The sequence below is a fragment of the Mixophyes fleayi genome, chromosome 8 (genome assembly GCF_038048845.1).
Source record: "Mixophyes fleayi isolate aMixFle1 chromosome 8, aMixFle1.hap1, whole genome shotgun sequence".
Taxonomy (NCBI): Eukaryota; Metazoa; Chordata; class Amphibia; order Anura; family Limnodynastidae; genus Mixophyes; species Mixophyes fleayi.
Window position 1 is genome coordinate 114,302,355 of NC_134409.1, and position 27,757 is coordinate 114,330,111.

Below are 27,757 nucleotides of genomic sequence, written 5' to 3' on the forward strand. Positions count from 1 at the left end.
AGGCCTTATAACCCACTGACGTTTTAACAGTGGAAGTCCAAATGGCAATGTGAATGTGTTTGATATGCGCTGATTAACCAGTTCTTGTACTTGTGGATGTGGAGGTCAGTGGGGGAACAAAAACTGGAGTAGACAGTGTCTGGAAATCCGCTGTGCAGAGCTCACCTGGCCGCAGGTATGAACGTGAGTGGGTCTGGTGACAGTGGCAACAAGGGATTGCAATATCATTCCTATTTACATGCGTTGTATATCTTTAAAGAGCTTTGTAAACCTCAGGCCTTAAACTTTAACTAACTAAAGTTACCTCCACATTTAATTTCCATGTGTGTGTTCAGTAGATCAGTCAGTATAATGTTAACTTCTTGTAATTGTGTATTTTTGTACATTAGAATTGCTATCTCCAAATTCAACAAAGCAGTCTGCAGCTCTGCTGATTTGGGATATAAAAGACAAATTTAGCACTATTTTTTCTCAGTTTGATTGTAACTATAGGCAGCCCGGATAACAGCTTAGAAAAGCCAAAACCTAACCATTTACATGGAGTGAGGAGAAGGAAGTTTGGACTGTAATCTTTGGGTTGATCGGCTCACAAAATAGTATATTAATGATCTTGGTGTACAAAAAGAAGAAATATTAGTCTGTGATTGTCCTCACCTTTGTGTGTGTACATATAATATATATATATATATATATATATATATATATATATTGTATCTATAAACATGAATGTCTTCCCTGCCAGGTAGCAGTTGATGAAGGAAATGAAGAAGAAAAGGATCATACAGAACCAGGTACTACATATCCTATGCACTTAGTATTCTGCTTATCTCTAGTAATATCTCAGGAAGCCCAATACGGAGCTGGGATTAATAGAGCAGCTGGTGGAGTGTAGAGTGATCATCTCTCAAACCAACTTCAACTGATGATATATTCTTCCTCTTTCTCTACACTTTGCTTTATTTTCCAAATAAATACAGAAAAGACAACACTATCCTCTACGCTGTTCTCATATTAAATATCCCTCTTTTTTTACTTCATTGTCAAGTTTAGACAGCGGTAACCCAGCTTCACTAATAAGTCAGTTATACAAATTAATATTTGCATTAATGTACAGTGTACCAACTCTCACTGCCATGGCTGCATTAACTTACATTACTGGCCAATAGCCACATCTATACCAATCCATTGATCTGCTCAGATTGTAAGCTCTTCAGAACTAGGAGACTACTTTGTCATTTACTTAGATGCAGTAGAAACGTCTGAAATATCATGTTGTGATTTTAGTTTTACTTTTAACACATTATTATACAAATATGATTGCCTAGTCTTGCATGTAATAGTCCATTGTAGCACTTTACAGAAATATTGACGGTCATTTTTGTTTATGTAGAGCTTGAATGATGATGATTTATTTCACTGTAGATGAGGAGGATGAAGAAGAACCAGAAGTACCAGCCGGCCCTCGCCCTCGCCGAATGTCCGAGCTAAACATGAAGGAGAAGATCACCCCGATTCCAGAAGGGAGCGCCTTCTTTATTTTCAGCAACACCAACCCGTAAATATCAGCATCCCGCTCGTATTGGTAGTTATATTGAATGGCCAGCCCTGCTTATTATTGTATCTGTTATACAGAGCGGGAATTAGGTTTATATGTCATGCTCTGTTCCACAACTTGCGCACGTCAATAAGCATAATAGAGGAAGTAATATTCATGTTTGCATCCTTAGGAGTCAGTACAAACCAGTGCCGTTAGTGCTGTCATTGGTTTCCAGTGAATTAATAGACCACTTTCTCAAAATATCTACCTCTGCAGAGTGCATGCAACGGCATAGACAAACCGAGGGGGGGGGGGGTTTCCTGGTACCTGGAAACCCCCCTCTAAGCCTGGGTTACTGTATAATTGAGATGGCTGGACACTGCTCCCGCTTCACACAGCTCTGCTCAAAAAGGGAGAGCAGCGTGCACCTAACAGTACTGCACGCAGCATTGCCCATGTATATTATGGGGATAGGGAGAGTTGGAGAGCAGCCAAGCACTGTATAATAATATAGCCACGCCCCCATACATGATGGTCACGCCCACTAGTGACGTAGTGTGGAAACCCCCCTCTACAAATCCTGCGTTTGCCCCTGAACGGGTACAGTGAATAATGTTACTTCAGTTCAAGACAATGTCCTGGCAATTATACAGATGTATCAGGTCCTTTTTTGTTCTACATGTATATTATATATATTGTAGAAATCCAATTAAAAAAGGGCACGATCACCACCTCCCGACTGGTGACATCCAGATGCCAGAGATTTTTAGCTCTTTAGCCTGGGTCATTTAGGGGCATATTCAATTAGGTTTCCGGTCCGCGGTAACGCGCTGGAACAGACCACGAAGGAAATCCACGGTACTGAAATAGCGTGGATTTTCGTGCGCACCCCATAGGGTTGCGAAGGACAATCCGCGTTATTGCGGTACCGTATTACCGTCAATACTGCGCACTTTTTACGGTAACGCGCGTTACCGCGGACCGGATACCTAATTGAATATGCCCCTTAAAATCTAGTGCACGGTGTCTGAATAGACGGCAGTAATGGTGACACGACTTATCTCAGGTAAAACTGTGTAGCTAGATCATCATCATCACCATTTATTTATATAGCGCCACTTATTCCGCAGCGCTGTACAGAGAACTCATTCACATCAGTCCCTGCCCCATTGGAGCTTACAGTCTAAATTCCCTAACATACAGACGCATACACAGAGAGAGAGAGAGACTAGGCTCAATTTTTTGATAGCAGCCAATTAACCTACTCTTATGTTTTTGACGTGTGGGAGCTAGATGGCTCACACAACTGATTCAGCAGTATCCAGACATTCGACAATTGGACAGTTCACATTTTGGGGGTTCTGCATGTCTTACATTGGGACACTCCAGGCTGGGACACCTACGATATGAATATTTGAGAAGAGGGGGAGATGCAATGCATCCCTTTAAATAATGTGCAGTATAGATAAAAAAACATATTGATTATAACGTAGTAACAAAATAACTTAATACATTACTTCCTGCCTGGCAACATGTGATCTAGATAATGAATTATAAAACTTAAAACTGAATCAAGCTGACCCAGCTACTAAGTGATAATGATGATAGTAACTCAGATATTCTGTATACTATATATTATTTGTTTCCCCCCACACCTTGATGTAGTGATTTTATTAAGTAAAGGTTCCGCTGTTTGAGCCCTCTTTCTGTTGACTTGGAATAGACAGAGCAGAACATGTATATTTCAGCTATTGGTAATATGTTTGTGTGTCTGTTCTTTAGGATTCGGGTGGGCTGTCACAAGCTGATAAATCATCACATCTTCACCAACCTCATCTTGGTGTTCATCATGCTGAGCAGCGCGTCCTTAGCAGCTGAAGATCCCATCCGCAGTACCTCCTTCCGTAATATAGTGAGTATTATAATAATATATGTATAGACACCTGTAAATATCTTTATAGTCTGATGTCGTCACTTCATTGTTCTTTAGGAAAAGGTCTGTAGTATAAAATGCAGCTTTAATGTAAAGTATTACAGATATTAGAAGTGACCTCAGACAATATTGTACTCTGTATGGTCATATAACTCCTCACTAACTTCTAATATCCATATAATATACAGTAGGTGGTCCATAATCCCATATATTATTAATCCCTGTCCAGATCTTTGTTTTATCATCATCACCACCATTTATTTATATAGCGCCACTGATTTTGTACAGAGAACTCACTCACATCAGTCCCTGCCCCATTGGAGCTTACAGTCTAAATTCCCTAACATACACACAGACAGAAACACACACTAGGGTCAATTTTTGATAGTAGCCAATTAACCTACTAGTAGGTTTTTGGAGTGTGGGCAGAAACCGGAGCACCCGGAGGAAACCCACGCAAACATGTGGAGAACATACAAACTCCACACAGATACGGCCATGGTCGGGAATTGAACTCATGACCCCAGCGCTGTGAGGATGAAGTGCTAACCACTAAGCCATTGTGATGCTTATAGAAAATATCTGGGTATGCAACACCCATCTATTGCTGGGAAATTGATCATGTACACATTGCTGAGTAAACTCCTAGATATTGTTATCTGTAGGTGAGACTGACAATTATATAATGCTACAATGCAATCTATGTGTTATGTCTGCCAGGGACAGGCTGATCCAGGTAAGACACCATCACATACTCCTCGCCCTTCAGGTCACATAACCTGAGCTCCTCTGTCTAAATATGTCTGACCATAATGGGATCAATATTCCATATGAGGTCAGAATTAACACTTACTTTGTCTGGATACTATCTTACAACTACTACCTGCCTCTCAGATTCCACCCCTGCCTATTCCTTAACATCCACGTATAGTCTTACATGGCTCATCAAGCAGCTGGTGCTCTACTGCTCTGTCTTATATTTCAGTAAATGTGCTTTCTACTCCTTCTATGAGCTTCTTCTACAGATCTGTAAAGGGCCACCAAACCAAGCGGGTGTATTATAAAAAGGGCTGCTAATAACTCAAATTCATATGTATGATTTTAATTTGGACAATTATTCCCTCTTATATGGTGATTCTGAATAAAATGTGAATGGTAATATTATCTCCTTCATATTAAACAACATTTATTTTAGCTTTAGTCGCTAATGGGAAACCTTCCCGCTCCATAAAGCTATTAACATTTATATAAGGAGCCTAGAAAAATATACCTAAAAGTTTGGTTTCTGTGCATGGTAAATCTGGTAATCATGATTCATCCTGCTACAAAACAATCCTCACCCCCTATGCTAATTTCTTTATTATAATTAACTCAGGGGTTTCTTATATTTATGCTTAGAATTGAATTTGGACTTTCTATATTCACAAATATATGTATTTATGGACACGGCCTTCTTAACTCATTTCAAACTACAAAATTGCATTCAAATCTCTTCATAGACAGCAATTGCGACAGTGCCACTTGTAAGATACGAGTAGAACACAAGGGGACCCAGCCAGCAAGGATTGTTATTACATATTGAGTAGCGTATATATTTAAACAACTTGTTGTCGCCTATTAAAAGCCTGCAGTCCAAACTTGATAATATTTGAGCGAACTCACTAGATTATATTAAATATTTGACCAATAAATTCTCAGGAATTATACAATCTACATTTAATTTAGCAATAATATTGCCAAAACAGTTTTCCATGAACATTATACTATTCTGCACATCTGTTGGCAGTAAAACATGAAAACTTTTCACACTTGGTCCCTGACCTTTTGCATAAGTTAGCTATTGTACAATTCTAGAGCTCACTTGATGTATATTTGCAATGCTAAATCTAAGTGTCCCGCATAGCACATAGTCCCAAAACTGTGCAGAGCTTCATTAACACTTAATTTAGGAGCTGCACTGAGCCTGCCCCCGCTGCTCCACTAAGTACTCTGGCTGCTGGTTTGATTTTGTCAGAAATAGCTCCTCTGACCTTTATTGTAGCTCAACAGGTCACAACTCCTGGAGACAAAGTCATTGCAGTAATAATTTTGAAAAATGGACTTTAAACTTTAAAAAATATATTCATGCCAATCAAAGCACAACAAGCTTAAAGGTGTGTTGTCATCAATTGTGTCAAATGAAATAGAATTATATTTTGCAATTTCATTAGAAAATGCATCATTTTTATAATACATGTATTGTTTTGCACATGCACAGTAGGGTTTGTTAAAGTGCGGTACGTATGTTAGTCTGGAGATTACACTGTTGCTATTGCTGTTTATTGAAAGCTTCTGGATGATAACTACTTCCCAGAAATGTCTGAAATCAGTGACAGCTACAGGCTATAACTTTAAAGATTTGTTCACACATATGCACTTTAAAGACGTTTTAGTGTTGTTATTAACACATTTTCTATGCACTGTACATTAGTTTACTTATGCTTTTACCAATACAGTCTGTCAGGATACAAGTTCTCGGTTAGCTCTTTTGCTTGTATCAATCACTTAAGAATGTGTCCAGTCTTAAACTGGTGGAACTCCAGCACCGATTAAACACTACAGGGCCAATTCTGCAACCTTGTTCCATATTTCCCAGTACCCCTTAGTGGGAACTAATTGCACACCTACACGAGTATCATTAGGGAAAAAAAAGCAATTTAATTAATAAACTCACCAAGGGGTATATTTACTAAACTGCGGATTTGAAAAAGGTGGAGATGTTGCCTATAGCAACCAATCAGATTCTAGCTGTCATTTTGTAGAATGCACTAAATAAATGAAAGCTAGAATCTGATTGGATGCTATAAGCAACATCTCCACTTTTCCAAACCGTCAGTTTAGTAACTCTAGCCACAAAAGTTTCCATCAGTTCACTTCACTTACACCCATACATAACCCCTTAAGAGTCCCTCTCTGTCCAGATGGCTGAATAGCTATGCAGCCCATTCCCTGTTGCTTCACTGTCAGCAATGCAATGACCAAGTCTTATGTCACCCAGCTTTTGGCAGGCACACATCAACACATGGCCTGCGGAGTCTCCCAGCAGTCTCCTGGGCTATTCTTCCAAGCAGTTCCTAATTAGGCCAAGCGCCATAACTCCCAGTAATACTGTCCATTTATACACACCAGATCTCACGTACCATCTGCTTTTATTCCCGCTTGGATTCCCATGGTGTCATGTCCTGGGACTTACTATTCTGGTCTTGGTTGACATTCCCATATCTTATTGACTGACATCTGGCTTGGTTTTGTTCTCCACATAGCAGGGGACGCCCTGCTGTGGGTGGCTCTGTACAAAGGGGTGCCACTTAGCCGGACTAAAGGGTATAATCACTAAGATAAGGGGAATACCGTAGGCTGCCACCCACCTTAACCCTTAGTAATGTTTTCAGGCATGAGCCAAGTACCTGACCAACTGGTACTTTCTGTGAACATGAGTACACTGCTAATACATAAAAACCCGCTATATGAAGTGATAGGGGTCGGCACTATAAGTTTGTGTCTTACCAGTCACGACTTATAGCGTTGGGCAATGTCAGGGCTGGATGACTGTAGCTCCTTTGGCATATACATTTACAGTATAACATAAGTCCCACATGGCATAACTTAACAACTCTTATAAGAACAGATTATTATTAATGAATTATATAGTACAGCTGAGAATGGGGTGCAAGGTGGGCTTAATCTTTATTTCACCAGCCTGGCACCCTACTCTAGTCACACAATCTACAATCCATTGTACTGGTGGTGCACATTACGGCATGAGAGGGTGCTGCGTTATAACATTTTAACCACATCATTAACATTGTAGGAATGAACTGGCGGGAATGAGCCTGAAAGATAAGATTCAACATTTGTTTACGCGCTTTTTAGGCATTAGTTAATGGCTGTAAAGCACTTTAAAAACGGATACGTTTGAATGATAGAGGTGCTGAAAATAAACCACTCCAAAAAGATAGCATACTTCCATTTACATTGCAGCCCTTTGGCATCAGACGCGATTCATAGAGACATAGCTTGTGAATACAATCACGGCTAGTAGCTAGACAGAATCACATGCCCTGAAAGGAAACACTTGGGAGTATATTTACTAAACTGCGGGTTTGAAAAAGTGGAGATGTTGCCTATGGCATCCAATCAGATTCTAGCTGTCATTTTGGAGAATGTACTAAATAAACTATAACTAGATTCTGATTGGTTGCTATAGGCAACATCTCCACTTTTTCAAACTCGCAGTTTAGTAAATACTCCTTGATCTATCCAATCTTACATTTTATTCCATTATTTAACTTTACTGCCGTTTTCTAAGCTTTCTCCAATAGCCTCACCCTGGAAGTAAGTACACCCCCTTGTCCTCTATCATCACGCAGGTTTCTCACTGTCCTCTTGTACCTTGCAGATTCTTGGTTACTTTGACTATGCTTTCACAGGGATCTTTACAGTTGAAATCTTCCTAAAGGTAAAACAATGTTCATTTTTCTGATGTTCAAAGTGGTTTTTACTATAACATATAATTCTTTGTACCCCCAGGTGCTAGGATATGCAGATTATGTCTTCACTAGTATGTTTACATTTGAAATCGTTTTGAAGGTAACCTGGTTTGTGTGAAATTTGTATTTAAAACAGCAGTACTCTTAATTTCATATACTCATTGGTCAATAATATGTTTCCATTTTTCTATTTTAAGCCAATACTTTAGTTTTAAAAGAAAAACCTCTGCCTGGTTTAATGTGGTGTAAAATTAATAAGTAATAATACTTAGAATTGATCTTGCAGTTCCTTAATCCTAATTACTAAACTGCGGGTTTGAACAAGTGGAGATGTTGCCTATAGCAACCAATCAGATTCTAGCTGTCATTTTGTAGAATGTACTAAATAAATTATATCTAAATTGGATTGGTTGCTTTAGGCAACATCTCCACTTTTTTCAAACCTGCAGTGTAGTAAATACACCCCATAGTGTTTTTTTTATGTTCCTCCTTTTTAATATGTTTCTATCTGGAGAGGTTTAAGTTGTTGACTAAACCTCTTCATAAACAGCTGTAGCAACAGTGACACCTGCATGATGTAAAAATCAGTCATCAAACAAAATACTAAGAGTAGCATATTAAATACAGTAAACCTAATAAAATATTTTTGTAAATGAAATCACATATCACTTATATTTTATTTGACAAGTATTACTTAAAAGGTGTCTAAAAGTGCAGTAAAATTGTAAGGAGTTAGTAAATCAGACTTGATGAACATGGCCATATGTATTTTTAATAAAGAAATAAACTCCTTTGATTTGACTTATGGTCAATTTTCCAAAATCTTACATGTACAACTTGCTGTACACTATACAGACACATCCAGTGCTTAAATGATGTTTTTATTGTTTACAAGTTACACAACCATTGATATAAAAAATATAGTATCATAGTAATAACTATGTAAGCAATGTATCATGTTTTCTTCAGGAATGGAAGCAGCAGGTTATTCAAACATTACATTCTTGTGCAATAGCATTGAGCTAATTATAAAGGTAGTGAGTGACAGTGGTGCTTTCTGTGTCTATGTACATCAGCCTGCACTGTTTGTTATTTCTAGATCTTATCAGTGCTAGTGTGACAGGACCCTATGGTTATTACCTGCTAAGCGTATGAAGCAGGTACACGCCAGCTTTCTGCGGGTGCAGATAGCATTGGGGCTTCCCTTTACCATGAGTTACTTGTTAAGTGATATCATCACTTCTGTAATCAGAATTAGAAAATACTGTTACTCTTGCTGTAAATGATATCCAGCTATTCCTCATATCTTTATAGTATATAATATGGACCTATATTATCACATACAGGTTTAAGTCTGTTAATATTAAAATAAACATTATAACATCCACACAGTATAAACAAAGATTAAAAATTGCTGCTCACATCACATCCAAGTTGTTGAAGTAATAAATATTAACTCTGGGGATAAATGTATGAAGCTCCGGGTTCTTCAACACCCGCGAGTTCGGTGTCTTCAGCGTTTAAATTTAAAGCGGCGCTGCCTTGTAAAGGGAAGTTTCCCTTTACAAGGCAGCACTGCTTTAAATTTAAGCGCTGAAGACGCCGAACTTGCGGGTGTTGAAGAAGCCGGAGCTTCATACATTTACCCCCTGGTGTTTTTTAAAAGGAGGTATTCCTTCTCTTATATTATCTGGATTGTTATATAATAAAACCCCCTCAATGTAACGCATCTTTGTCCTGTTCCTGATCACGAGCGTTTGTTTATTAGCTAGGGACCGTAAGACAAAGAACAAACATAATGATTTTTCCTTTCATGAATCAGTTGGTAGCTGCATAAAGGTGTAAAAGTTGTCATTACTCCTTTTCGTCCCAGTAAATTAACACAAATGTGTTTTAATGTGCTGTATGCTGCCTACAAAACTCAGTTCCTTAGTGTAAAAAATAGGCTACAGTGAAATCATCACCAGAAACAATAGGAGAGAAAAACTTATTGCTGCTGATTTAAATACTGTTTTCTGTGTGAGTTTTGTCTGAATGGAGTGTGTTTAGTCTGCACATTAAAACCCAAGAGATGTTTGTTCTTTAAGAGAAAATAATGGTCCTCATTTACGAAGTGCAACACCTTGATTTTGCGCTATTGCTCCTTGATGGTCCGCCCAGCACACAGCGAGGTCCGTGTCTCCACTCAGCACTTAGGATCAGCCTCTGTAAGCTGAATATATTACTTGGGTCATTTTTGTAGGTGTAAAGCTTTCTATTACATTACTCGGAGTGCGCCTGGTTATGCCTATATGTCTAATGGGGCCCATTCAGCGGATAAGTCCATTTGTACCTGCATCTGTAATAAAACAGTCCCTGGTGCACTGTGCAATAAAAATACATACATAATGAACTAAAAGTCAACCAGTTACAGCCCCCAATCTTCAACTAGCCGAGAGCTAGACAATCTGCACTGATTTCCACTGTAACAGCGAGACAATGAGCGTGGGGGACCCGTGCTATAGTGAGTGGTCAGTACGGGACTGGTGCCAAAATATTAAATATCGTACGTTTTTCAAATGAGCATTAATTGAATAAAATATCCCAAGAACTTCCTTCATATCTTTATATTGCAATAAATTCTCTGTCTTCATATGTTGGAAATAAAATCTTCTTAATCCATTGTAGTCCAAGGGGTATATTTACTAAACTGTGGATTTGAAAAAGTGGAGATGTTGCCTATAGCAACCAATCAGATTCTAGTTTTCATATGTTCAGTACATTCTACAAAAAGATAGCTAGAATCTGATTGGTTGCTATAGGCAACATCTCCACTTTTTCAAACCCGCAGTTTAGTAAATATACCCCCAAATGTTTAATGTCTTCTTGATTGGTCGTATTTTTATGGGGATTTTTGGGATATGGGTTTGTTTTCCCATTTGAACTACAATGGATTAAGCAAAAAAAGAATATGATTTAATTTCACATTTGTACGTCAGTGAATTAAGGAAGAAAAGATTTATTATTTAATAAAGTGCTGGACAAGGGGTTTGAGGTTTTTTTTTAACTCTTTTGTTATAATGGGCAGAGGTTTATAAGGACCCCATTGTACTGGGACCACTAAGTTGGTAAAGTTAGTTCTTACCCAGGCCCCCACCGCCTAGGAGAATCTGGAAGAGCGCCAGCATTTTTCATTGTGGGGCTGGTTGAATATTCACCCTTTCCACCCTTTTATCTCGTTACAATAATCTTGCTCTGCAAAATGCAAACTCTGAAATTGTGCACTGTTCTTCATAACGAGGCTATTCTGTACTTCAGTGATAATGCCTTCACTCCCCCCCAACTCTATTCCTCTCTGCTCCTCTGCAAACTCTGCAGTTTAATTACACAGACCTACATGTACTGGCGGAATCTAGGCATATTCACGCAAATCAAGGCACACAGCGGGTCCAAAACTATATTTGCGCTACCCTGTTTTGCCCTTCGTAAATGACCCCTAGTGTGTTTTTGGACTGATACTTTTTATGGTTGCATTTAACTCAACAGCAGAACATTCCCACCCAATATACAGCAGTAAGAGAAAGCTCAGGTATTCTGACATTTCTATGCACTACAACTATATTTATCCCCTGTGGACTGCACTGCTATATTAGTCCTTACGATAGGTCTGTATATCTCATCAGTGGACTGTCTCTGACTCAAATCTGTAGTGTGTGTCCTTTATTGTTTAGCTCAGATTGCCCTCTACCTACCATTTCTAGACTAGACTAGGTCAGTCCTCGATCTGTCATCACTGGTCAAGGTCTGTTCTTTATCTTGTATCTCTTGTCAAGTTCAGTCCTATATCATCCTTCTGTAGTTGTGGTCTCACCTGTATTTTACCTCTGTAGCTTTGTTATTTCGTGAATCAAGCAAATCTTTAGTAAAATAGTGGCCAAATATGCTCTTATCCTGTCTCTTGGCCGCATTTACCAATATGGCTGATAAAGATCCTATCATAGAAACATAGACTTTGATAACAAGTCCATCTATAAGTCCATGTCCATCTAGTCTGGTATTATTTATTTTTTATTTGGCTTTTATATGTAGCTAAAATATACAAATATCATATCTCTGTGCATCTATCATTTGAAGACACAAAGCCAGTTGATATTGCCAGTGACAATGAAATATTTGTGGCCATCATCTTGTATATCCATCTTTAGACTAGGTCTGACCTGTATCTTCCATCTAAAGACTAGGTCTGATCTGTATCTTCCATCTATAGACTAGGTTTGTCCTGTATCTTCCATCTATAGAGTAGGTCTGTCCTCTATCTTCCATCTTTAGACTAGGTCTGTCCTGTATCTTCCATCTATAGAGTAGGTCTGTCCTGTATCTTCCATCTATAGAGTAGGTCTGTCCTCTATCTTCCATCTTTAGACTAGGTCTGTCCTGTATCTTCCATCTATAGAGTAGGTCTGTCCTGTATCTTCCATCTATAGAGTAGGTCTGATCTGTATCTTCCATCTGTAGACTTGGTCTGACCTGTATCTTCCATCTATAGAGTAGGTCTGTCCTGTATCTTCCATCTATAGACTAGGTCTGACCTGTATCTTCCATCTGTAGACTAGGTCTGTCCTGTATCTTCCATCTATCGACTAGGTCTGTCTTGTATCTTCCATCTATAGACTAGGTCTGTCCTGTATCTTCCATCTATAGAGTAGGTCTGTCCTGCATCTTCCATCTATAAACTAGATCTGTCCTGTGTCTTCCATCTATAGACTAGGTCTGTCCTGTATCTTCCATCTATCGACTAGGTCTGTCTTGTGACTTCCATATATAGAGTAGGTCTGTCCTGCATCTTCCATCTATAGACTAGGTCTGTCCTGTATCTTCCAACTATCGACTAGGTCTGTCCTGTATCTTCCATCTGTAGACTAGGTCTGACCTGTATCTTCCATCTATAGACTAGGTCTGACCTGTATCTTCCATCTGTAGATTAGGTCTATAATGTATACTACTTCAGTACTACTTCAGTACCCGTAGCGCCCACATCTACACCATAAATGTACCACTCATTTGTATTTAGAGTATTTCTCTCTCTAGAAAATGTGTGTCCCTTGTCTTTTATATGTAACTATTTCTCCCATCTCTAGAACACGTATTTACGCGTGCTGTGTGTTCTCTGTCTTATCCCTTTAGTCTTGGTGTGTTCTGGAGTTATTCTATTTCCTTTATATAATAATTAAACCAGAATCAGTCCTGAGATTATACATTTATGTAAATAATTGTGTGACAAGACACATAGGGCTCTGTGACAGGGTGACTGATAAGAACCCTGTGCTGTATATATGGTGGGAATGTGTACAATGCATGGGGAAGCAGACACCAATTGTGCACACACTTTGCTTCATTTGCTGGATTGCATGAGCCTGTCTGTTGTGGGATATTGCACAGTTACTGTCTGAGCTCTGATATGTTGAAGTTGCAATGTTCATTACATGTATGATATTCTTCCAGCGTGCTCTGTTTATGCCTTCTTCTCGTGGTAAAGCGTATGGCTTTCTGTTAATCTAACTGTAATATATTGTGTCATTCATATAACGGTCCAGCACAGCAGTGGAAAGAAACTTGAAGACTAATAATATAGTTTGTATGTTTAGTACTCTAACACAATGACTGCTCTTATGAATCAGTTTTACAATACACACAACTACAGCATAATAAAAGTTACAAAAGATAAACTATACTACAAACTACCTTTATTCATTTAGCAGAATTGGGGCTTGGATCTAGCAACCTAACAGCTACGTAAACCAGCTTGAAGATAATTCTTTTTATTACCTGATCATTCGATTTTATGATCAACATAGACTACAAAGTAATAAAAATGATTAGTTACATTGGATTTAACTGCATAGAGTGAAACATAGAGGTTAAATGGAGTAGCCCTATCTAGTAGATCAGTGACGGGCAACACACGACCCTCCACCTTTGACCCCAGCTCGTTCCTGCTTCTTTGTCAGATATTTGTTATAGCTTGTAACACTTGTATAAAATGCCTTCTGATATGTTATTACAGGTAACTGTCTCTTTATTAAATGTATTATTGCTGAGATTAAGGGTAATGTGCTGCTCTGCTGAAGGTTAGAGGGCCGCCAATACGGCCACTGAAGTGTATCAGGTTGCCTCTCACTGTAATAGATAAATGATAGCTGGAATCTGATTGGTTGCTATGGGCAACACCTCCAATTTTAATAACTCTATCGCTTGGTGTCTTTAAGCCGTCAAATAAGGACTACTTTTGCTGATGATGTGTTCCTCCGCCTATAACTGCAACAGTAGGGACATCTTTCTTTCTAAACTAAATCTGTTTCAATTGTATATGGAGACACTGGCCTTAGATAGGCAATGTTTGCAGAAAAAAAATCATATAGTAAAAATTTGACAGGTAGTCTTTAAGATGCATTTACTTAGGTTCTGAGCACCTTATTGCATTCAGTCTTCTTCTCCTGCTCGTCCCTGTGCACCCTGTTTTTTAGCCATACAGATCAGCATAATGGTTACAGCAACAGTCAGACATTTGCCTCTATTGCCTTACACAGACTTTCTCTACCTCTGGTACCTGTTCGTTCAGGGGTTACAGCAGCCGGTCAATTTATATCATGAATTGTTGTGAAAGAACACTAGAAAATAAGATACTGTAGTAGCCAGTTTTAAAAGTCTGTGTGGCTAAGTGTCACAGAGGGAATCCCAAGGTCAAAGTTCCAACTGTGAGCGTCATCGAATACTTGTGCAAGCTACACGTGCTTTCTGTTAGCTCACTGTGTGTTAATGCAGTCTGTTATCATTACATGTACCGCGATGCTGACTAGGTGGGTGACTGGTTAATAAATGTGCCATACCCTATGCTGGATTAACTCTCTTTTTACTATTATAGATGATGACATTCGGAGCATTTCTACACAAAGGCTCTTTCTGCAGAAATTATTTCAATTTACTAGATTTGTTAGTTGTGGGCGTTTCATTGGTTTCATTTGGTATTCAGTAAGTATTTTCATTTAGTAACATCACAATTAATATACCACCTTTTTTTCTAGTATAATTTTGCATCATTTTTATTATTATATAGGACTTTGCAGTATATTTACTAAACTGCAGGTTTGAAGAAGTGGAGATGTTGCCTATAGCAACCAATCAGATTCTAGTTATCATTTATTTAGTACATTCTACAAAATGACAGCTAGAATCTGTTTGGTTGCTATAGGCAACATCTCCACTTTTCCAAACCCGCTGTTTAGTAAATATACCCTTTTATGTGTAAGTTTATTTAGGAACACAGCCATTATTAATGTAAATATCATATATGGGGTAATATACTACCTACTCTATATTACTTAGGGAATCATTTTCAGCATTACCTACTCTTCCTGAATGTCCCATAGTGGGCTACCTTGGGCTGGGTCACTGGGCAGCCTACATTTATTTTCCCCTAAAATGTTCCTAATAGGCTATTGAGCCGAGTCTCGTCCCCGGGCTAAAATTTGCCAGCCAGCCCCTGGGTACATACTTGGGGACAGTTATCTGGGCCAAATAATTTCCAAGGGGCATTCTTAGATTTGTTTTAAATTTTTCCCTGGAAGTTTTTACATCTGTAAATGTTCCCATATTTCTACACTGCTCAGTGCAACTCCTCTTATTCTGCTTAGATGCACTTTTCACTGTTTGTTCTATTCTATAGACTATATAAGTTATTATTTACTAAAAAGAAGTAAAAGGCAAAAATAAATACTGTGTAACACAGTTCAATAAACTTATTATAATGGTGATTGTATCTTACCTAGATCCACCTAAACATTCCCATGCCGGCTGCTCCCTGCACCACAACGTTATTTGAAAACATTGACAACGATAAATAAGGGGTTTTTGTATTACTCATGTATTATTATAATAAGACTTTTGTGATCTCATGAATTGGGCATGCATTAGGAGCACTGCTTACAAATTGCAATGACTTTTTATGGTTCTTGGTGCTGTCATGTTGTCACATAAGAGAATTCATTGTTGACTTGTAATATCCTTGTCCTAATGTACAGTAGGATGATGGTTCCATTTGTAATATCATAATTTTATAATGCGTGCGTTATAATGCGTTCTGAATAATGATGACATTGAACCTTGTAAGCAGGGCCGCTGCTAGGGTCCACGGCGCCCTAGGCATTTTTAAAAAATCGCCCTTCCCCCCCGCAAAAATCGCCTCCCTCCTCTCTCCTCCCTCCTCCCTCCTCTCCTTACCTTGTCTCACCACCGCCGCCTCTCTGCTCCGTCTCCTCCCCTCCACTCACTGACACTAGTGAGTGGAGGGGAGGAGACGGAGCAGAGAGGCGGTGGTGGTGACAAAATAGCCTCTTCCCCCCCTCCCCGTCCATCTGAATGCTGTGCGGCGGCCGTGACAGGTATGGTCAGCGGTCGCCGCACAGTTTTAAAGTATTTTAGAATACTGTGACGCCCTCCAGAGCCCGGCGCCCTAGGCAAGTGCCTAACCTTGCCTAATGGGAGCGCCGGGCCTGGGCAGAAAGATAAGAGAGCTGCCGTCTGATATGTTTGTTTCCCTTGTGTATTCAATGCTCACCATACAACGTGCATCTCTACAGGTCTAGTGCAATATCAGTGGTGAAGATCCTGAGAGTGCTGAGGGTACTCAGACCCCTGCGAGCCATTAACCGAGCGAAAGGGCTGAAGGTAGTTATATAATTGTGATTAAGTTGTAGTGTGTGTTATAATGGATGGCCATTACAGATGTATAAAATAGGGTTCTTAATCTGGGCTCTGGAGTTGCCATGTGATGTTATTGTCATGTAATTAGCTGTCTAATTATTATTTTTTGTTCTACAGAAAGAGAAGATGTAAAAGCATGTTTTTAATAATAATTGGATCTTACATTTCATTAACAAAATGCTATTTTTTTAATCATACTTAGAATTTTACACTGCTTGTTTTGAGCTCCATGACACCCAATTTATCACCACAGACTTGATGTCCTAAAGATAGTCACTGCTTTTTTATCACCTTATTTAGGCTCACTATGGGGTAAATTTGCCAAACCTTCTACAAGGAAAAAGTGGAAGTGTTGCCCATAGCAACCAATCAGATTCTACTTATCATTTTTCTAGTAGATTCTAGAATATGATCTCTAGAATCTTATTGGTTGCTATGAGTAACGCCTCCATTTCTCCTATTTAGAAGGTTTGATAAATCTGCCCCCTGACCTCTTTATGTATCTATATACTCAATAAACAGGGTAGTTCAGTGTTAGTGATGGCTCTCACTCCCCCCACCCCCACATGGACCAGATAAGCTAACACAAGAATGCCTGATCATATGTAGTCAGTAGAATGAAATGGAACCTTTAGATTTGGATTCTGGTTTAGATGTTATTTTTTTCTCTCTGTAGCACGTTGTTCAGTGTGTATTTGTCGCCATCCGGACTATCGGTAACATCATGATTGTTACAACGCTGCTGCAGTTCATGTTTGCCTGTATTGGTGTTCAGCTGTTTAAGGTGAGTAAGAGTTTGAGAAAAGCCGCCCAGGTAAAATGTTATCATGATTATAAGGAATACAAGACATGCCAATGAATTGTGACAATATATTACACACTACGGAGAGTGCATGGCACTTCGATCTGTCCGTAGAGCTTTAACATTCACTGGACATTATTTTTTTTTCTAAAACAGGGCAAATTTTATCGCTGTTCAGATGAAGCTAAACAGACTCCAGGAGAGTGCAAGTAAGAACCCGTGAAGGCTCTTTTTCCCCTTTGCTCAATGTTTATTATTATTATTATTATTATTATTGTATATTTGTAAGGTGCCACAGTGCTCCGCAGCGCTGTACAATAAGGAAAACAGGACATTCATAAAACAGGGACATTTAAGGCAGACAAAATAAACACAGACATGAAAAAGGGTATGGAGGACCCTGCTCATTAGAGAGCTTACATTCTAAGGGGAAGAGGGCACAGCTGAAACAAGAGGAGTGAGTGTGGCTCAGAGTGGAGATTGGGACAGATGTGAGGGTGCATTAGTGTGACTAGTGTTATCGGGTATAAGGGCACCTCTAAAAAAGAGATGGGTTTTCAAAGAGCATATAATGATTTGAAGGCTGTGGGAAAGTCTGATTGAGTGTGGAAGGGAATTCCATAAGTGGGGAGCAGCACGGGAGAAGTCTTGTAGGTGGGAGTGAGAGGTGGTTACCAGAGACTAGACAAGGTGCAGGTCAGAGGTAAGATCTAAGAGGGCGGGAGGGAGAGTATTTTGATATGAGATTTGAGATGTATGCAGGAATAGTGTTGTTAAGTGCTTTGTAGGTAAGGGTGAGTAATTTGAATAATATTAAAGCAGCAATCCCATTAAAAAAAAATCAGGTATTGTTTTTTTTTTGTTTTTTGTTTTTTTTTACCATAAATCACTTTGGAAGGCTATAAGAAGAATGATGGTATCTACCATTCACCCTTGTTTTTTTTTTTACCATGGAAGCCACAGTCACATGGCACATGATCTAGTGAGCAGAGAGACCTGAGGACACCTCTCTGAGCTCTGTCTGCACGGTGACATCCTCCTTCTCGCCACTCTGTCATCACATGACATGCTGAGAGCTGTGAGACGGTGTCTGTGTAGCAGCCTGACTGTGTCTGGCAGCCATTCTTGTTTGCCCACCAGAGATCTTTTGAAAAAAGAGATAATGTTTTGTAGGAGGATAGCTAAGAAAATGACAGATGTTTGCTTAAAAGGTACTTGCTATTTTAAAAAGACAGGAAATACATTTTCAATGGGGCATTGCTGCTTTTAGTGCGGTGTGAAATTATATGCAATTCAGTTTTGCATTTGTAACTGTTTTGTTGTGATGCCCCCGCTTCAGTATTTTATATAGTGAGTAAGTGCTACTGTTTTTGTTGTTATCCATGGAGAGGTTATCCTTTGACTAAAATCATACTTATACAGCAACATAGAGGACGAATATCAGAACAAAATGCTAAATATGATATTAAAGTGCAAGCATTTATAATTAAATAAATTGCAACATTTAATTCCGTTTTGATGATAGTTCTAGTTTAACATATGGATAGTATTATATAGTTGTCTGTCATTGCTATTCAATCTAATTTATGACCAGTACAATGGATATATTAGCACTACAAAGTATAGATATATTCATCATCATCATCTATTTATATATATATAGCGCCACTAATTCCTCAGCGCTGCACATAGAACTCATTCACATCACTCCCTGCCCCATTGGAGCTTACAACCTAAATCCCCTAACATACACACACAGACCGAGAGAGACTAAGGGCAATTAAATAGCAGCCAATTAACCTACTAGTATGTTTTTGGAGTGTGTGAGGAAACCGGAGCACCTGGAGGAAACCCACGCAAACACAGGGAGAACATACAAACTCCTCACAGATAAGGCCATGGTCCGGAACCGAACTCATGACCCCAGTGCTCTGAGGCAGAAGGTCTAACCACTAAGCCAACATTTAATTCCGTTTTGATGATAGTGCTCATTTAACATACTGATGATATTATATAGTTGTCTGTCATTGCTATTCAATCTATTTTATGACCAATACAATGGATATATTAACGCTACAAAGTATAGATATATTGGGCTTGCCTCAAGTCTAAACGCAACTTGCATGTAAGTTGCGTATTTAAAAAGCGCTCAGAACTTGTATGTAGTTCTGACCGTATTGAAATCCAAATGGATCTCAAGATACGAATCTAGGTGTTATTACGCTCTGCCTGAATACTACTTGCCATATGTAGACACTCGGAGCAGACTGCAGTATATCTGCACAAGCATATGTACAATAAAGTTCACATAAGAACACATAAAACTTGTATTCCATCTTAAAATAAAATAGTAACTGTTATCAGTATAATCATTTGTGCTATATAAATATTATTTTTTTTTTTACATTAATTACATAAATATAGATGCTTTCAATGTGTACAGTACATACAATGTGTTTTATAGTCTATCTTAGTTGCATAGAGTTGTTCTGTGATAGCTAGTGGCACGCATATCTGTAACTTTTAAATCAAAGACTATGCCGTGTCAGTCATCGCTATCAGTCAGCGCTTACACCTGACCTGCAGGTGTTGTGGTCCTTAGTGAACATCACCTATATCAGTCCGCCCCTTCCCTGCACTGTTCTGCCGGGAAGGGGTGGCGGTATTTGACGCAAGATACACTACTCAAACGGACATGAATCAGACCTGTATGATCACTGTGATCTCCTCATTCATTTACTGAAATTTGAAGCACACAAAGTTACTTCACTAAGTTCTAATCTTATTCTACACATTTTGTCATCTTGCAGAGGAAAATATATTATTTACAAGGACGGAGATGTCAACAGCCCCTCCATTCGCGAGAGACACTGGCATAATAGTGACTTCAACTTTGACAACGTGCTTAACGCCATGATGGCTCTCTTCACGGTTTCCACCTTCGAGGGATGGCCAGCGTATGTAATCTGACTCACCCTTATAGTGACCCTGTCATCCCTGTATAAAGTTACACTTGTGTCTTCGAACCACCATATATGAATTATTAAACTACTAGAATGCCTAATGTGTTGGTCTAACCCTCTCCTTCACATACGCATGGTATTTGTATTTGGGAGGGACTGCCTGCAAAGGAAGGGAACAGATCATAAAATGTAAATAAAGCAAGCATGGCCTATAGATATTTTTCAGTTGAGTAAGAAAATATATTGATTAAATCATGATGACAGGTGCATTTAAATTATTTTCCTCAAGTAGCTCTAGATTCTAATATTACGTTGCATGAGAACCGGTGCGCATGCCGCTAGACAAATAGTACTGTAAATCACAGGACCCAGGCAGACGTTTGCTTTTATTGTAGTAGAAAAGGATGCCTATAATGTCATTGGTTACTATAGGTCTCATTGGTTACTATTGGTTACAGTAGCTTTTCATAATGTCAGTGGATGTTTGTACCTCACTTATCTAGACTCCTGTACAAGGCCATCGATTCCAATGGGGAAAATGTTGGGCCCATCTACAACAACAGAGTGGAGATCTCCATCTTTTTCATCATCTACATCATTATAATTGCTTTCTTCATGATGAACATATTTGTGGGTTTCGTTATCGTCACGTTTCAAGAACAGGGAGAGAAAGAGTACAAGAACTGCGAGCTGGACAAGAACCAGGTCAGATATGCTCACTTTTCTTAGAGAAACAGAAAATAACTAAACATCGATGACTTCCAGGTAGCCTAGACTCTAGCTTTGCCGTTTCCTTTTCTTCACTTTTTAAATTGTAATAATGCTAAAGAGCACTCATCACCTAGTGGGGGAACAACGTGGTCTATTAGTTTTCTACGAACTTGAGACTTCATTGAGAAATGTAAAGGCAGCCAATCAGCTCACTAGGAAGCAGTGATGTCACTGGTCACTAGTGTACTGGTACACTGCGTATTCATGAATATTTATTGCCTTGTTTGCGCCTCTTATGTAAGCAACAGGTGCCCTTTAAGTTATTTCTTTGTTAAGTAATAGGGCTCACATTTACTATAATATTTGTATGCCTTAAGTATCATCATTTTTAATATTATGACAGTAGTTAATATTGATTTTTATTTATTAATATTATTATTATTTTATATATACACTATATATGAAAAAATGAACAGCGAGTGAATATTTTGTAAAGGGCTTAAAGAACCAAATTATCTTTGCTGCTGTGTAACTAAAGGGCACCCAAGGATTTATTTCATATGAGCGGAAACTATCTTTATACAGTGGAGGTTCAAGAAAGCTTATGTACTAGTATAGTGCAGATAGCAGAAATGTGCTTTAACTTAAAGGAACTATCCAATATCAAGTTTCATATATTCATGTTAGATGTTATTACAGGGTTTGACAGTCTAGACCAGTGATAGGCAACCTAGTGCACTTTAGTGGCCGCATGGATGGCCCTCTAACTTTCAGAAGGGCTGCACATTACCCCTAATCTCAGTAATACGTTAAACCAATACATTTAATAATACAAAAAGAGACACATCTGACAATATAGCAGGAAGGAGCTGGGGCCGCTGGGGATGGCTTGGAGGTCTGCACGCGGCATTTGGGCAACCTCTTTCCCATCACTGGTCTAGACTCTAGATTTATAAAGAAATGGAAACCAATGATATCAATATTTGATTGTATCCTTGTGATACACCATGTTTATGACTGTAATTCCATAACCAATGTTTTTTACTGACTAAACGTATTCCAAAATTGTCATTATATTATCAAAAAGAGAACAGATTTAAATATGTGTAACACAGTCTCCCCGATTATTCACTGCAGCGTCAATGTGTGGAATATGCCCTGAAAGCACGCCCTCTGAGAAGGTACATCCCCAAAAACCCCTATCAGTATAAGTTCTGGTATGTCGTCAACTCCACGGGGTTTGAGTACATCATGTTTGTTCTCATCATGCTGAATACACTGTGCTTGGCTATGCAGGTACGTGACCAGGTGGGGGGGCTGTGCTCCTTACACTAGTAATAGCAGTGTGACCGGACTGTGTGCTCCGACTGTTCAGCTTTGCTTCAACTGATTGATATTTTTCTTGAAGTGTAACACCAATCTGAATGTGTAGTTTCGTCTGGAGATGATAGATGATTGCATTAAATATAACATTCTACTTACCTTTGCCCAGCTTTGGGAGGTCCCAACGGTGCATCTCTGCAGTGACCTCTCCTATTAAAATATGCCTTTGTCAGCATCAATGTTTCTTTGCCCAGGGCTGCCAAGAGAAATTTCAGGTCCCGCTACAGCAACTAATTGGGGCCCTTCCATAGCTCATTAAAGGGGTGTGGCCACAGTAGGTTGATAGCTCCTCCCACCACACAAGCAGGCCTGGGCCCCGGTACCTTGCCTTTCCTGCACCCCCCCACAGCATCCCTGCGCACACCATGAGCTTCGTTTGCATAAATTGGATGTTCAGAGGGGCATTGACAGTACAGCTGCCTGTTTGAACAAGGCAAAGTGTAGTAGGAGAGAGTCCTGCAGGCCTGGACTGTTAAAGCTTTTGGGAAGTCCTCCTCAGTCATCTGTCTGATCAAAATCCAGTCTGGATTAATTGGGCTTTAATACCATTCCCATATGTATGCATTTGATCTAATCACTATTTCCCACAGATCAGATTGTACACTATGTGGCACACTGTTCAGATTGACTTGTGGCCAACTTTGCTGGTATCACTGGTCTTATTAAGACTTGGTGCATATATTTAATTGTATTAATTAAGTGTGATTTGTTTATTATTTTGTTTTTCAGCATTACGGACAATCTAAAATCTTTAATGATGTCATGGATGTGATGAACATGGTCTTCACTGCCGTCTTTACTGTAGAAATGGTTTTGAAACTTATAGCTTTCAAACCCAAGGTAAGTGTTGAGTTCAGAACTGACCTATGAATTATTGTAAGGACATTTGTGAAATATGATTAGTTCATGGCTTGTCTGTAATTGTCTGATGTCAACATTAGCCAGTTAACAGGGAAATAGCGTTGAGCAACTATTTGATGTGAATATATACATCTGCTTTGTCCTGTTATGCAGACCAGGCCTGGTTTCAGTACAGGAACAAGAGGTGTGTATACAATAGGCATGCAAAACAATGAGATCCACTTTCTAGTAAAGGAACACCTAAAATAGGTCATATCTTAACCCCTGGGTGTCCTAGGAAGCCCAAAAACCCTTTTTGTTTTGAAAGAGTGACCTCCTCTTCTGTCTATTGACTGAACTAATGTAATTCTAAAATGTACAAAAATGTATAGCATTTCTGCCTCAAAGTCTTGATCCAAACCTTTACATAACTTGACATAAGTAGAGGTCCTAAATTTAACCAGAGGCCTAGCTTATGCTCTAAAACTATCCTAAGGTCATAGTTCTTACCTCCCCAAGTACTAGAATAACCCTCACACCACATGCTTTGTTCCTATGGGAATTATTTTTATAATGTTTTTTTCCTGCTCACTTATGTTAATGTGATATACTCTACATTTACAACAAATGTGTGTTTTGCACATGTTATGGGGTTCACTAAAGTGTGCCCAGGGTCCACTGAAGTCTTAAAACAGCCCCAACTCAGGTCACACCAGGTGGTTGCAAGAGGCCTATTTAATGTCATTCAGAGTTACAAAAATTGAATAATGTTGTCATCAGCCAGATTGTAGACATTTTGTGTATATATATATATATATATATATATATATATATATATAACATTTGCTTAAATTGCACCGTCCAAGTCCAAGGGTTTCCTACTAATTCAAGGAGATATCCATCCATAATTGACATTTAATGTACACTACCCTCTCCCCAAATTTCTGTCATGGATTATTCTCCTGCTGTTGGAGGTAAGAGTTGATCTTGACTTTCAGCAGTACAACTAAATCAGTGCTCTCCAATGTGGTGGACTGCAGGAGAATTGCCTGTTACAGAAGAGCTTGGGGAGTGAGCCTCACCCTAACAGTGGGGATATATGGATGGGACCCTTGCTGTTCTGTTGGCTGTGGAGGGAACAGGAGGGGTTGTTAACATTCTAACTGGCTGTATTGTAAGATTAAAGTTGGAGGCAGCCCAGCTTGTGTCCAGTATTCATGGCAATGCAGCCCAATTCACTAGGACTAGTGTAAGGTGCAGTCCTTCCCAATGTATCAGCCCCGCAGTTAGAAGCCAACTGTAATGAAAACACAAAATTTAAATTATATTTAGTTTTATCATAGTTAAAATGTATATCATGATAGTAAGTATAAGTTTTCACTTCCTGTGTATGTAATTTTGTTAGAGAATTATGCTTTATGCCAGTAATCCACGAGCCTGTAAACAATACGTGTATCCTGCTTTATATAACTCACATTTTGACCCTGTGTTTGCATATCCTCTGTCAGATTTGTGTCGCCAAAAAAAAACGTTGGCTCGTAAGTGACCAAGAGATTGCTGTGTAAACCTGTGTGCAGAAATGCATGATAAGGATGAATTTGCTGTGACTTGTCCATATTTCATATCCCCTTGTCTTCCAGAAATACATTTGCTTATTTGTGCCTGTAGAATCAATGGCGTTATGTTCATTTGAGCAATATTGCTGAGAAATGGCTGAGTATTGACCTGAAAATGTACAGGATCTTAAAAAGATGATTCCCAAATACTGTGCTACAGAGATTATCATTTATATCTTTCTAGAGAATGTATTGAATATTTGTATCTTTCAAATTGTCTTACACTGTTCTCTCATCATGTGATAGAAATGATTGACACATCAACCTGTTTCTTAACTGACCCCAGGATTCATTGTAGAAGTTATTGTGGCATAGTAGAATAGTTAACCAACCGTAGTCATATGTTCCACAATATAATAAACAAATCAACTATTTCCAAATCTTCAGTGGGCCCTAAAACTGGGTGTACTGGTGGGTCCTGAATACCCCTGATTGCTCCTATTATTGGAGTTCAGCTGCAAGCTCAGGATGTCATGGGGAGATAGCACCTTACTAGGACTGGCTATTAAAGTTACCAATGGGTATGAAGTAGGCCCCTATGATATATCTTCTTAAAGGACTCTGGATTCTGACACTACCATTACAAGATACATCCATTATAAGATTATTAGCATAAAATGTATGTGCTATATTAAATCCATTATATTCTGCCCTACAGTGGGCAATTGTCAATGAGCTTTGCAATTTCTAAAAAACTTTAAATACCCTGGGTCTCATTTACAAACCAGCCGAAGCGCAGCACCAAGCAGCCAAGGCGCAGCACCAAGCAGCCAAGGCGCAGCACCAAGCAGCCGAGGCACAGCACCAAGCAGCCGAGGCACAGCACCAAGCAGCCAAGGCGCAGCACCAAGCAGCCAAGGCGCAGCACCTAGCAGCCGAGGCGCAGCACCAAGCAGCCGAGGCACAGCACCAAGCAACCAAGGCGCAGCTGAAGCACAGCACCAAGCAGCCAAGGCGCAGCACCAAGCAGCCGAGGCACAGCACCAAGCAACCAAGGCGCAGCTGAAGCGCAGCACCAAGCAGCCAAGGCGCAGCACCAAGCAGCCGAGGCACAGCACCAAGCAACCAAGGCGCAGCTGAAGCGCAGCACCAAGCAGCCAAGGCGCAGCACCAAGCAGCCGAGGCACAGCACCAAGCAACCAAGGCGCAGCTGAAGCGCAGCACCAAGCAGCCAAGGCGCAGCACCAAGCAGCCGAGGCACAGCACCAAGCAACCAAGGCGCATCTGAAGCGCAGCACCAAGCAGCCAAGGCGCAGCACCAAGCAGCCAAGCCGCAGCACCAAGCAGCCGAGGCGCAGCACCAAGCAGCCGAGGCAGAGCACCAAGCAGCCGAGGCGTAGCACCAAGCAACCAAGGCGCAGCTGAAGCGCAGCACCAAGCAGCCAAGGCGCAGCACCAAGCAGCCGAGGCACAGCACCAAGCAACCAAGGCGCAGCTGAAGCGCAGCACCAAGCAGCCAAGGCGCAGCACCAAGCAGCCAAGGCACAGCACCAAGCAACCAAGGTGCAGCTGAAGCGCAGCACCAAGCAGCCAAGGCGCAGCACCAAGCAGCCGAGGCACAGCACCAAGCAACCAAGGCGCATCTGAAGCGCAGCACCAAGCAGCCAAGGCGCAGCACCAAGCGGCCGAAGCGCAGCACCAAGCAACCAAGGCGAAGCAACAAGCAGCCAAGGCGCAGTACAAAGCAGCCGAAGCGCAGCACCAAGCAGCCGAGGCACAGCACAACACCCATCTGATGATGTCACGCTCTCCGCTTTGCCCTGGTGCACTTAGATTTTGGCACAAGTGCGTGGGTTTGCTGCACAAGAAGCGATGTTTCCTGAAGAGCAGAAGCAGTTGTTAAAACAGTTGTTGAAAGACACTGTGCGGAGTGCACACATTTTTTATTAACTATGGAGTTAGTTTTTGCGGAATGACATTAAAATGAAATGAGGGGGTGAAAAGGGCAAACTTTGTAGGGGGGTGTTCTTTGCTTTACAGTACATAAAATAATTTTGTACTAGCTCCAAGCTGACGGAGAGCAGGTCCCATACTATACCATTCACGGTAGCATTTTGCAGCTTCCAGTTGCCCTTCAGCAAAGAATTGCTTTACTTGACATATTTCGAGCAATGTAAACAAAAAAGGATTAAACCAAAAACATGACATGTAGCAAAGACAATCCCGATGTCTCCTTACACCCATGATTAGTTTATGCTGTAAATGAGGCTAAACCAAGTAGTATTTTAATAGGAAAACTAAAAATATTTAATTTAATGAAAGAGATGGGAGGTTGGGTTTTGGTGTGGCGTCTACACTTTTGCACATTGTTCCTCTAGAGATTTTTCTAGCTCCCCTTAAATCCACAAGAGGATCAAAACTGCAGCGGAAACTCTGAGGAGCTAAGATTAGGGGTGGACTTCGAATGTGCTCTCAAAGGACCACCTAGCTGTACTGGTGCAAAACAAATGGATCTAGTGCACTTCATAAATATCCCCCGTGTAGCATAAATGAATTACAAACTATAAACGCTAAAGCAGCCTATTGTGTAGCACAATATTTTCTTAGCTAAATATACAATAATCTACAGTTCCGTCTTATTTGGTTAATGATTTTATGATTTCAGAGGGCAAGGAACGTGTGTTCCTTGTATTAAACATGCTATCGTAGCCCCGTTAGACTTTGGGCCCACCATACTTTCTCTTATCACTTTACCGATCTGTCT

At 39.9% G+C, this 27,757-nt stretch overlaps 1 protein-coding gene across 16 annotated transcripts in view; it reads left to right on the forward strand.

The window, feature by feature from the left end:
- The window catches only part of CACNA1D (calcium voltage-gated channel subunit alpha1 D), a 291,185-nt gene that overhangs the window by 201,912 nt on the left and 61,516 nt on the right, over positions 1–27,757 (forward strand). For 12 of the 16 annotated variants that reach the window (XM_075183238.1, XM_075183237.1, XM_075183227.1 and 9 more), the window contains 12 exons: positions 743–791; positions 1,423–1,555; positions 3,320–3,449; positions 7,909–7,968; positions 14,901–15,007; positions 16,615–16,702; positions 17,415–17,522; positions 17,697–17,749; positions 20,351–20,497; positions 21,007–21,208; positions 22,352–22,510; positions 23,327–23,437. In XM_075183238.1, the coding sequence (XP_075039339.1) occupies positions 743–791; positions 1,423–1,555; positions 3,320–3,449; positions 7,909–7,968; positions 14,901–15,007; positions 16,615–16,702; positions 17,415–17,522; positions 17,697–17,749; positions 20,351–20,497; positions 21,007–21,208; positions 22,352–22,510; positions 23,327–23,437 (1,347 nt within the window). Of the gene's footprint in view, positions 1–742; positions 792–1,422; positions 1,556–3,319; positions 3,450–7,908; positions 7,969–8,039; positions 8,100–14,900; positions 15,008–16,614; positions 16,703–17,414; positions 17,523–17,696; positions 17,750–20,350; positions 20,498–21,006; positions 21,209–22,351; positions 22,511–23,326; positions 23,438–27,757 lie in introns of all 16 variants that reach the window. The other 4 variants (XM_075183235.1, XM_075183228.1, XM_075183233.1 and 1 more) reach the window with 1 other exon arrangement.